This window comes from Tyto alba, unplaced genomic scaffold (assembly GCF_018691265.1).
Source record: "Tyto alba isolate M040663 unplaced genomic scaffold, T.alba_DEE_v4.0 Super-Scaffold_48, whole genome shotgun sequence".
Taxonomy (NCBI): domain Eukaryota; kingdom Metazoa; phylum Chordata; class Aves; order Strigiformes; family Tytonidae; genus Tyto; species Tyto alba.
In genome coordinates this window covers 9,657,890-9,669,902 of record NW_024881324.1, presented here as the reverse complement: position 1 = coordinate 9,669,902, position 12,013 = coordinate 9,657,890, and the positions used below count along the sequence as shown (strand labels likewise).

General features: G+C 44.3%; 1 protein-coding gene across 1 annotated transcript in view; it reads right to left on the bottom strand.

Moving 5' to 3' along the window:
- Window positions 1-3,973: 3,973 nt before the first annotated feature.
- Window positions 3,974-12,013, bottom strand: part of GFOD1 (glucose-fructose oxidoreductase domain containing 1) — a 76,066-nt gene continuing 68,026 nt past the window's right edge. The window contains exon 2 of the mRNA XM_032987752.2: window positions 3,974-11,662. Within this exon, the coding sequence (XP_032843643.2) occupies window positions 10,743-11,662 (920 nt within the window). The 3' untranslated portion in view covers window positions 3,974-10,742. The remainder of the gene's footprint in view (window positions 11,663-12,013) is intronic.

Sequence of the window (12,013 nt, the reverse complement as noted above, 5' to 3'; positions counted from 1 at the left end):
CTTGCCAGCTGCGAAATGGGAGTAGTCAGAACAGCTCATTTTGTGGGGATTTGTTCATCTTTATAAGGCACTTCACAGGCATGAAGCAGTACACAGTTTGCCACATGTGGGTGGGTAGCTGTGAGCTTTGTCCATTCAGCAGGTGTGTCAGTCCCTTCTTCTTCATGAAGGCCCTGTCCCTGGAGGCCTACACAACAGGAATTATTCCCAGCTGGCAAGGTCTGTAGCCAAAAGGGCAGAGCGTCCCCCAGAAAGTTGTTTCTGCTGTCATGGCACTGCAAGCAAAAGGCATAGAAAAGTAAAGGGAAAAATAGTCTGGTTTAACCAAAAATGTTGAGCTGACAGAGCTCAGCACAGTTTATACCTGAATTCCCTTGCACTGGGAGAGAGACTAATTTTTTAATGCAACTAGTTCGGTAATACCAACATCCTTCCATTCCGCCGATCAGTTCTCAACCCTCCACAGCAGCAGATGAAGCGCCCAGGACCACCCTCTGCCGCTGAGGTCAGTTGGCACAGAATGGCCATGGCCCTGTTATTAATTTCATAATCTCCAGAAGAGGGTGGCTACAAGCACCTTGCTTACTGGGAAGAGCCTCTGCTGCGTGCTGACTTCCTAACTGTGCCACCAAAAGAAGAATGTAAGTTGTGCAGTAGAAGGATATAAGCTGATCTAAGCCAAAAATCATGCTTGGGACATTTCAAACAATTGAACAGGATAGAGAATCAATTGTCAGCGCCCAGGAATGTTCCTGTTTCTTGTGAATCTGCTTTTTATCCCGGTTCTGACTTCCACTTTCTTTCTGATCACCTTCCTTGTTGAGCTGGAGAGCTTGTCACAGTCGGTAGTGTAAGGCTTCTTTTCATCACAGATATTTCCAGAAGGTACAACAACTAGCACTGCTGAAAATAAGATTTAAACACCAAAATCTAGCAATTTAGGGACAGCAGTAGGGCAAAAAGCCACAAAGACAATGCATTGTGCTACACGTCAAGCGCCATTTCCAACTGTCTCTGCATTCTCAAATTCTGAAATGCAGGTCTGAGGTTTTTCAGGTTTGGCTGAAACACTGTGTAAAACTGAACTTGCACAAGTAACAAAGCCAGCTGCATTCAGAGGATGTTGTCATTGCCTGGATGGGATATAATAATTTCTGCAAAAGCCTTTAGTCTGCAAGATGTGATTAACTGCGAAAGGCAGAGTTATTTAAACAGATTAGATCAGACTCTGAAAGGCTTCTCTAAGAATCTGTATATACACCACTTCCATGTCTGGAGGAGGGGGCCTCCAGTTTCTTAAGAAACAGTTGCTTACAAGTATATCCTTTTGTATGGAAGTGCGAACTTAAAATTGTTTTCCTCTAGCCATTCCCTTTTCTTTCGGTCGTGTTTATTATTCTGCAGTTACTCTACCAACTCTTTGATCTGATGAAAAAAGCATATTTCTGGCAGTCAGCAGACCTGGTTTCTATTTACATTCTGCTATTAAAGCGATCTGGCATAAATTCCTGTCGACAATGACTCAGCTCAGAGAACTGATCTGCCTCAAAAACCAACCTAGCTAAAACCCCACATTGTTAGTTTTCAGCTAAATCCATAATCACCTTAACCGGGCGGCTGCACACATGCTCCCCAGTGCCAGTACTCGGGGAAGGCAGGAACAGGCAGCTGGGGACAAGAGTAAGGACTGGTGCCCTGCGCCCGTCAGCAGGCCTGCCTCATCCCTCAGCAACTGCTCCTGGAGCTGCAATTACTCATTTTAAAGCAAAGATGAGGTGCCACACCAAGGTTTGTGCTGCCAGATTCACTAGTTGGAGCGCCCCTGAGTAGAAAATACATTACAAAAGGCAACGTGTGCAGGAGACGAGTATGCGCGGGGCGCCTGGGTGCTGCTGGGCTGCAGCGGCTGTTCCCCGGCTTCCAGCCCCAGCCAAGGCTGCGCCAGGGAGAGCCACGCCGTCTCCCCCCGATTTGAGCAGCTCTGGAGCGTTACATGGGGCAAAAAAGCTCTGTTCTGAGCTTGTCTACTCTGAAATGTGAGTTTTCCACTGGCACGGCAGCAACACAAAGAGCTCCATGGCTTTCAACAGCCCGCCAGGAATCAGTAACAAAGGCACTAAGTGCGTCTTCTTTTTGGCACAGCAGCACTTTTTAATAACCCCTGCCCCAGCAAACTCTTAATTCCTGAAGAGAACGATGCAATGCATTTAACATTCTTCTGATTAATATTGATGGCTACAAGCCACCCATTGTTTTTACTACATAGCTGCTAATCAGAAGGGACTACAGAAACCAGCAGAACAAGCCAGAGGAGCTGTGGAAGCCTTGGTTCTTCAAAAATCATGGCAACTGGCAGGAGGTTTTCCCCCTCACCCACATTTTTGCAGTTTGTTTTAAAAGCAGAAGTCTTACTTGGGTTCATAAATCTACACTGTGCTGACTCACATTTGAAAATGTTTACTTTAGCAGTTATGTAGCCTCATTAGTGTGGAATGTTTATACTCGCTCCTGCATTTGCACTTACCTATACAGTTATATATTGTGTGCTGTAACTGTGTGCTAATAATCCCACTGTATCTCTGACGCTCTTTCATAGTAATTGCTCCCCTAGGTGCTGTTTTCGAAAGATTTCTGTGTTTTAATCTTTGAAATGGAAGTAGGCTTTGTCTTACTATGAAGTTGATGGGAAAGGATATACCATAAAATTTGGCCCTATTTTATTTCAGTGCCTAATTGATTAGTTGGAGGCAGTGATCGGGAAGCCTGAGCAAGGTTATACTACATTTGCTCATGAGGGCAAGGCAAACATGAAAATATAATTCATGAAGACCTGGGCACTGATTCTTCCTTGCCTTGCCTTGCGCTTTTCTCCTCTTCAGCCTAAGAGAATAATGTGTATTAAAACTGATAAAAATTTACTTCATGTGTATATAAACATTGGTACATCTTTAAAGTATGACAGCTGCAGTGGTAATAGTAGAAATTGCTAACATGCTGCATTTCTGGGATGAAGTAAATGCTATACCCACTTTGTACATTTTTATGTTGATGAAAAATACACAGTTCATTTCATAAGATCATGTGATCTGAGGGGAGTGTGCCTTGGAAGTGATGATGATTTCCCATCCCTTCACCGATTTGTGCCTCACATTTGCTGGAATTTCGTAGCGCCTGGGAAATGAGTGAGCACTGACACAAATAGAATCCAACATCTGTGTGCTCTGCTGTAAAATAGAAAAAACAACATAGGAAACGCTCGATCATTTTTACGAATCAATCACAGAGGCAATAAATCTTTCCTCAGAGCCTAGAATATTATCTTCTCCTTCATACTCGTGAGGTTTTCTCCAGCATCAGAGAGGCTGGAGTAACGAGCTCCTTCCTAGGCTGATGATACACCCACACACAAGGGAGGAAAGGAGCACCAGGATAAGTGGGAAGACTTGACAGCTCCTGGCAGATGGGAGCGAGGATCGGGTAGGCATGGGGAACTCACTGGAGGGAGCTGAGGACAGGAAAGGCAAAGGCATCCCACGACCCGGGTGGGGAGGTAGAAGGGGGATCTCCAGGCTGTGTTGGAAAAAGGAGGAGAGAAAGGATCCAGGAGAAAAAAGGAAACCCAGGAGAAAGGATCTCCAGGCTGTGCTCAGCAGGGGTGCCCAGTGCCCCCGTTTTGCTGTGCCACTGGACATACTCACATCCTTTGGCAATAAAACCAACTGTCTCCTCGGGACACATCGCTCCAGCAGGTGTTAGCTCAGTCCTTGTCATACTGTTAAATCTTCACATAGCTCAGTGTTAAACCTTCTTCTTTCCCTCCCTCCATCAAAATCCCTGCCTCCAAGCACAAAGCCTTTGTATTTTACTCTGATGTGTTGAATTTAACAGGCAGGCCAGAAACCAGGCAAAGGTGATGATTGTAACCCACCCCCCTCCTCCCCCAAATAAAAGTGTGAGGAAAATGACAGACAGCTTTTACATCCTTTTACATCTTTATTTGCCAGTTAAGATCCTTTTATTCCATCAATGCAAATATGCAGAACAGCAGGAAACCATGTTTTAAGCAGCACATACCAGTTGGCTGAGAATAAACTAACTACATTCCCCAAGCAATGTAAAAGTAACAATGCACATCATCTTCCAGAAGAAGAAACAAACAGATATTGCAGCCGAGAGGCACAGCAGGCAGCTTCCGTACAAAGTAGTTTGGCTATTTAAAATGCTAGAACCAGTCCCTGCCCGTTTCCCCAACCCCACCCCCAAAAGTCCTACTATAATTTAACCACTTTTTTTTTTTTTTTGCTATCTACATAATATATAAAATATAAACTCTGTTTACTTATAACACTTACTTTTCTTGATAAATAGCTCTTTAAAATATCTACTGTACATATGTCCATGCGTTGACATTATATATATATATAGCATTTATATATATGTATGTATGTCTGAAAAACAATAAATATATACTTAATATTGACACAGCAACAAACTGAACATATCCTCATTTTCAAAATCAAATAAAAGCCAGTACGGAGGGAAACAGTGAGTGTCACTTGGGAAGCACAGCATAGCAGGGAGCTTTTATTCCCACCCTGGCTCGGCATTCCATACGCCAGATATCTGAGCAGTTGTGGTGTTAGCATACTCTCTAATGACTGTGTTAAAAGTTACTTCAAGTTGTAGGTTAGCCACCCCGTACGCCATGTGTACCACTGACTGAGTGCATGCTCGGTGGGAAACAAGGGAGACTCGCCTCCTGGCTTGCAATGGAATGAGAAACGGAAAGAGGAGGGAAGCGAGTCTGACAGCTGGTGTAAAAAGAAAAGGAAGTAATAAGAAAAGGAAGCAATGGACAGCACGTGGCTGGAAGGTCATAAATAACCATGGTAAACAGGTTAATAGAGTTAAGTGCTTTTAAGGAGGATGGCTGGCACTGCTGCAAAAAGTGTCTTGATTATCTGTAGCCAGCTCTGTGTAATGAACCAGTTTTCCCACTGACACAAGAAGACACAGATGAAACCCAGATGGCCAAACTCTGATGCTAGAAATGGGGTCACTGCATGACACTGCGAGGCTGCAGGTTCAGGGCCAAACCTGCCCAAGGGCAGTTAAATTCACTGAATATCCTTAAGGGACGTTCGCTGAACCTAATGGATGGAATTTTTTAAAATATGAACTTAAAAAAAAAACAAAACAAAACAAAACAACAACCAAAAAACAAAAACAAACAAACAAACAAAATACCCAACCCCAAACAGTTAATTTCACACATGCCAAAATATAAATAAAAGGTGGATTTTTTTAAACTTTTCATTTCAAAACAGCATTCTTTAAGAATGGAAATTAATCCCAAAAGAAAGAATGTAAATAACCTTCCACAAACATGTTTTGTGTTCAGTTTTGAATTGACCATAGCCATTCTGATTATTCATTTAACTGAAAATGCCAAATAAAAGTTATTTCAGTTTGACCTAAGCTGATACCCTTCATTCCCCTACCCCAAGGCTTCGATTTGGCAGCTTTGAAAAAGTCATTACATTACTTGCCTGGGCTCTGGCTTCATACACTCAGTAAGTCATGAGGTTATGACATCAGTTCATGAATGCAGCATTATGTGTAGTCCCATTTACTTCAAATTTCTTCTTTTCATGAGCAAATGGAAGTGGGCAGTTATTGTTAGGGGAAGTTATTTTTATTGGACAGACTTCATCCAGCAGCTCAAGAGAGAGGAAATTTTAAAGCAGATACGACTGCCAATTATTATTCAGCAATACTTCATCTCTAAAATTCACAAACTTTGCTCCCCACAAGTAACAACTTCAACAACAACAACAAGAAACTGCTGTCCTGAATAATCCTGCCCTTTCACAACTAGTCCTAGATACCCAGAGAGCACTGCAGAGGTCAAACAGTCCAGCGCTGAGTTTCATACGTACTTAAGGGTACATCACTGGGCCGCTGGAACATCACACCAGTGTTGAGTATCTGCACAAAGCCAAAAGTCTGCTGGGTGTTTTTAAACCCTTTGTAAATACGGAACTTAACAGTGAACAGACTTCACAATGTGTGATATTTTATATCGAAGGCCATAGACAAAAGTCAAATACAAAAATTCCTAGCAACAAGAAATTCTGTCATCTGTATTTTCTGAATCTCTGCAAAGACAACATCAAGATAGTTTATTTACTCACCAAATAACACATGCTTTTTTTTTGGTAGGTCAGTAAGTCATTTTAAATTGTCCAGGTCTTTTCCACATTTGTATGGGCACAGAAATAAACAAGGTAGCAGAGAAATTGAATTGTTCTTGTGCTGTGACCACACGCTGCAGAAAAGCCTCCTTTTTTGAATGGCTGAACTTCTAGGACAGGTTTCACTTGTACAGTTACTGATTTGAAAACTACCCAAGAGAAGGAAACACTACGTACAAAGTGGAGAGTGCCTCTGATTGCCCTATGCTGGCTGGGCAGGAATTTCTCATGCTTTCAGCCAAAACAAAGGATGAACTCCGCAGCAGCCCATCCTGAGCCTAAACTCGTCTGTGCACGCCCTGATTCTCTGCCGTATTGGCTGCACGGGTAAAGACGTATCATCTCTACTTGGTATTTTCTAACTACATGGCTCAAGTACTATTAACACATGCATGGTATTAGATACAGGAAACCCCAAGCTCTTGCAGAGTTCTTACGCCTCCACGTAAGACTCCACTGAGTTCAGCGCTGAGGACGTGCACGGATCTAGCAGGAGCACAGGACAGATGCTGCTTCCCCGAGGGCAGGGTCCCTTCTCGGGCTCCAAAACACAGAGGTGGAGCAAGGCTGCTGCTGTCACCCTCCCGAGGCACCGCCCTCACCCTCTGCGCCGCCAGCTTGTTGTCCCTGTTGGTGCAGGCTCCAGGCTCCCTCTGGGCACAAGGAAGGGCTTCAGTTGTGCCCTGCTGTCACACAGCGCAGGGTTGCCCTACCCCCTGGTGTGGACCCCGATGCAGTTCCCATGGAAAAAAAGACGTTGTCTCTCAGGGGACCGTCCCAGCATTGGAACAGACCCCTGCAGAGCATCAGGGCATTTCAACCGGGCTCTCCCCTTTGGCTCTTCTCTTTGGCAACAGACCCCTAATGTTCAGTATCCTACCTGCGCAGGTTGATGGCAAAGGAAAGAGCCTGTCCAAGAGCAGCTCTGGGAAAAAGGAATGAACCTTTCTTACCTAGCATATGAACAAGCTCATTTGGGCGCTACTGTAAATTCCAGCAGTAGCCACAGTTTGGCTATTAGGCCTGCACCAATTCTAGCAGCATTCATCTCAAACCTTGTGGCACAGCATTAAAGAACAGCATTAAAAGTGCAATTCCAAATATATGTTTCCTGGTGTGGTACCGCTTTTGAGTTCAATCAAGTACATCTCTGCAATCTGCTGCCCAAATTCTTAAACCCAGCATGAACTCCAGAGGCTACTTAGGGCAATTCAGTGTACTTTCAACTGTACCAAAAGAGCAGAGGGCTTGATGCTGCCAAGAAAGATCCCAGACTGTAAAGGAACAATTTATCAGAAGTCATACACATTCTATGAATAAACCAATTCCTTCCTCCTCTAAGCCAGGTGGAAGTTTAGTATCTTTACACTTGACACTACAGCACCTTCACCTCCTAGAGAATGGAAAAACTGTCATACAATCCCAAACGGATGCAGTTACTGCTGCCATCCCAGTTACCTAACAACTTCACCTAAATCTAGCATAAGACCTCTGTTGCCGCCAGAAGAGGAGGTTCCACCCTGCCCCTGCTCATTCTGCCTGCCTCTCCGGGGCCAGCACCGTGTCGCACAGCAAGCTCTACAGGATTCAACCTATTTGCAAGCCAGTACTGATAGTAGCATCAGATGGCTGTGTAAGCACAGCATTAGATTTTCTTTCTGCTAAGCAGCACTATCTGCATCAGTCAGTCTGCACAGAGGATGGACGATACCTGTCACCTAAACCTTTGGATCCGGGACAGAAAGGTTGAGCTCAGTAGTTCTATCCCTATACACTGTGTCTCGCCTGGGGACCATTCGCTGCAGGGGCAGGGAACAGGATTCCAGCATATCTTCTTCCAGCTGGCATCACAAAACCCAGAGAGACACAGAAAAAAAAGAAAACACAGATAGGAAAAACTGTCAACATTGGTGAAAGAAGCAAGACTCACAAACATTTTGGTTCATGTTTAGTTCCATTTCTGGATGGTGTTTAACTAGACATGGTTGGTTATCCACCGGGCTTGCATTCATGACTTTAGTGACCATTTTCAATAAATGGCTTTTGTCTTACTATGTGAAATCTCTCTTGATCCCCTTGGGGTGATTTCTTGATCAAATTCTCTCTTCTGTATTTCTCTGTGTATTTTTCAGGGCAGCAACTAGATAGTGTGGTATACCACAACAATTATAATGGAAAATTCCCGTTGGCACAGATACTACCTCAGGAATTCTCAGAGAAATCCATTTTTAGCAAAAACATCCAAATTTGTCAAGGGCTGCTTCCAAGAAGGAATGATGAAAGCTTGCCCACGGTCTTAGCAGAAGCAGTCAGCCCCAGAGACAGTTGTTAGAACTGGCAGAACAACAATGTTAGAAACAATTCTCCATTTGGGTCGGGTTTTGCAGGACTATATTATTCCTTCATCAGTCACACTATTACACTTCGGGGAATATTTCATGAAAGGTCACATATGTGCTTTTCAATAATTAAGCACACATTAATAATTTTGAGGTGGGAGAAAAGTTTCCTAAATTTAGCCACCTAAAAATTTAGAAGCCAAGATTCTCTGCAAGGGAGGACAGGAATTTCCAGTGGGCACCTCCTATACTAATGTTAGGATGAACTGAGTCAGCCTTTGGCAAGCTCTCTCTGTGTTGACTACTGTGTCCTTGCACAGCTGATCAGGACAAGGCACCCAATTTTCAGCTGGCTAAAGTCAGATGAGATGAACCGCACCATTGATGCCCTCCTGTTCAAAAACTGGAAGCTCTAAAACTGGGCATAGGACAGGCAGCAGCATACAGCAGTCAGACAGAGTCATTTGTAGAAGTCCTAGAGAAGCCCTTAGTGCTCCTAAAACTAGCAAAAGTGCTTTTTTGTAAATATAAATTATTCTGACAGTTCCCTTTCCAACCTAAAATGGCAACACTAATGTGATGACCTTGAGAAAGAGGGTCATATTTTCTCTTTTAATTTACTGCTCATCCAAATGTTCTCTTCTTTCCACTAGTCAAAATCAACAAAAAGCCCTGAAAAGGTTTTTCTCAAGTTTAATATAATTTAGTGCTATATGCTTGTGTTCTCCTTTTTTCCTATCTGAGGACTTAGCGCTGTAAACGCATAAGAACTGGAGCAGCTTTAGGGAGAAAAGCAGTACCCCTGTTTACTGGGATAATTTGTGTGCCTTTCACTGTATTCTTTCAAGAATCTGTTCTCAAAAGAATGTATTATTTCAAGACTGCAATTTAAAATATTAAAAAGAAGAACTGGACAAACGTATCAAAAGAGTTTGTCCACCCCTGCACTGATGACAGGGAAAGGTTACTGGTGCCAGTAACTGGTCACTTTGAGGAGGTGAAGAGGTGGGGGCCTTATATAATTTTTTGTCCCTGGAAATGGATGGGAAATTTTCTCATCCCTTTTGTCTTTCACTCACACTGACTGCTTGGTAGAGGTGAAAATTCCTGGGTAGAGCTATATGAAATTAATTGTCAGTGTGCATCTCTCAAGTATGCGTTCACAAGGGTTTAAAAGAACACCACCCGCCTAAGCATCATACAGTTTGGGGTTGGATTTTTACTGGTTTCCACCTAAAACCAAAATGCACAATGAATTCACTCAAAAGTCAGTCCCAGACACAGGAAATTGTGTGTAAACCTTCGTAAGACTAGCCTGAGTTCAGCTGTATAATAAAACCCACTATCACTACTGTGTCATGCCACTTGCCATCCGTGAAGGTTTTGCACAACCCATTTTAATCAGCAAATCTGTGCAGTTAACACTGAAGCTTTCTGGGAGCTCACAGAAGACCCTCCCTCCCCCAATAGCGGGGCATAAGCACTGTGGTTGAGGACTGCTTTGATTTAAAAGCCACACATTTTCCTACCTAATTGTGCTTTAAAAAACAAAACAAAACAAAACCCGATTAGCTAAACCAACACAGAGAAGCTTCTAATAAGATATATGAAAAGTGAGCTGCCAAGATTTTCCATATCACATGACACTTTCACACCAAGTCCTATTATTCCATGTGTTGGTTAGAGGTGTTGTACTACAGCACGGTGGTGTCAGCTGTCATGGTAGGAACCATTCATGTCAGACAGTACAGAAAATTTAACGACATGACAGTACCTTCACAGCCCTCTGGTAGGTAAGGAAAATCTAAAAGGACCTTCCCAACCTTTCACAGTAAACACAATTGGATAATCTAAAGCACCTGCAAGCAGGAGAGGAGTCCATGATCAATCTTTCCAATCAGCCAGCTAATACTGTTATTAAAACAGTTAAGTTATGTCAGCTCTTACGTCTCCTATCTGTTTTGGGCATTTCTAAGGACCTTATCACTTTGGCATTTAGCCACCAACAGATTTAGTTGATCCAAACACTGTATTTCCTTCTCCTGTATCCTCAGCTGTTTCTAAGACGCCCAAGCCCTTCACAGGGGCTGAATTACCATTTCCTCCAAGAGCTGTCTGGCTCCTATTCTTTCCTATGAGCTGAGAGGAGTTAGCAGTAGAGAGACATCCTGCTCTTCCGCATGGCTTCGCTGATTAAGTATGCCGGGCTCAGTTCCGGCTCCTCGGTCATGATGGAAATGTTCTGCCACTCCCCCAGCTGGTTTGACTTTTTAATGGTGTCCACCACACACAGGGCGTACAGACAGTCGTCAAAAGTGGCCGCCATCGTAAGGGGCCTCCCGTCCCAGGTCCTCCTGTCGTCCTGGTCCTCAAACGCCTGCCGGACAGCTTGAACCATCTTAATGGTGCCCCGGAGGTAGGGGGAGGGGATGTCACTGAAAGCCTTCTCCGGCAGTAAGGAGTTGCTGACTGGCGTGGAGTCCTTCAGCAGGAGCTCCCGCTGAGGAGAGCTGTTGCTCTGTCCGTAGAGATCGGTGCCTATCACAATCAGCCGTCCCGCCGAACCCACCACAATAATGTCCTGTTTGAACTCCCCCGGGACGTTGAAGTTGAGCGTCACCGTGCAGCACACGCCGCCTTCCAGGACCATCTGAAACGTACAGAAGTCGTCGCTGGTGATCTGCCGTATCCCCTTGATGTGGTCCGTCTGCTTCACGAAGGTCTTGAGCAACCCATGCACTTTCACGGCCTTCTGGCTGGTGAGGAAGGTCAGGAGGTCGATGATGTAGGTGCCAACTGAGTGCAAGCCCCCACCTCCCATCAGGTCATCACAGCTCCAGTTGTACTTCTTGCCTAGCAGGCTGCCGCTGTGGACCTGCACCTCGCACACCAGCAGCTCCCCCACGTAACCCTCCTGGATCAGCTGCTTCATCTTCACAAAAGCGGGTAGGAAGCGCAAAACGTTCCCCATGATGCTCATGAGCTTTGGGTAATAATGAGCTGCAGTCATCATCCTAAAGGCATCCAGGGGAGTCGCCGTTCGGTCACAGATGACATTTTTTCCAATACCTGAAAAACAGTTTAAAAAAAAAAACATCATCAACAAAAATAGATCGATCGAGTGAGCTAACAGCCTCGAGGGTATTCTTGAAGGCTAAGCCAAGGAGAAAGATACTTGAAAGAAGAAAACTTTTCAATATGGTGTTAAAGGCACAAAGATCTCCTCTGGCATGTTTCCAAAATGCCTGTAAGGGTTTCCTGAGCACCACAGTGAAAATGTATCCCTTTTTATTTTCAAAACGCATTCATGCCTAAAAATAGCATGAAGGCGAGGGCAGGTAAGAGAGTAAGCTACAGTGAGGTGGCCTGCTACCCCACATGTGCCACCTTCTGGGAGCAGGGACGAAATGAAGCACCTCC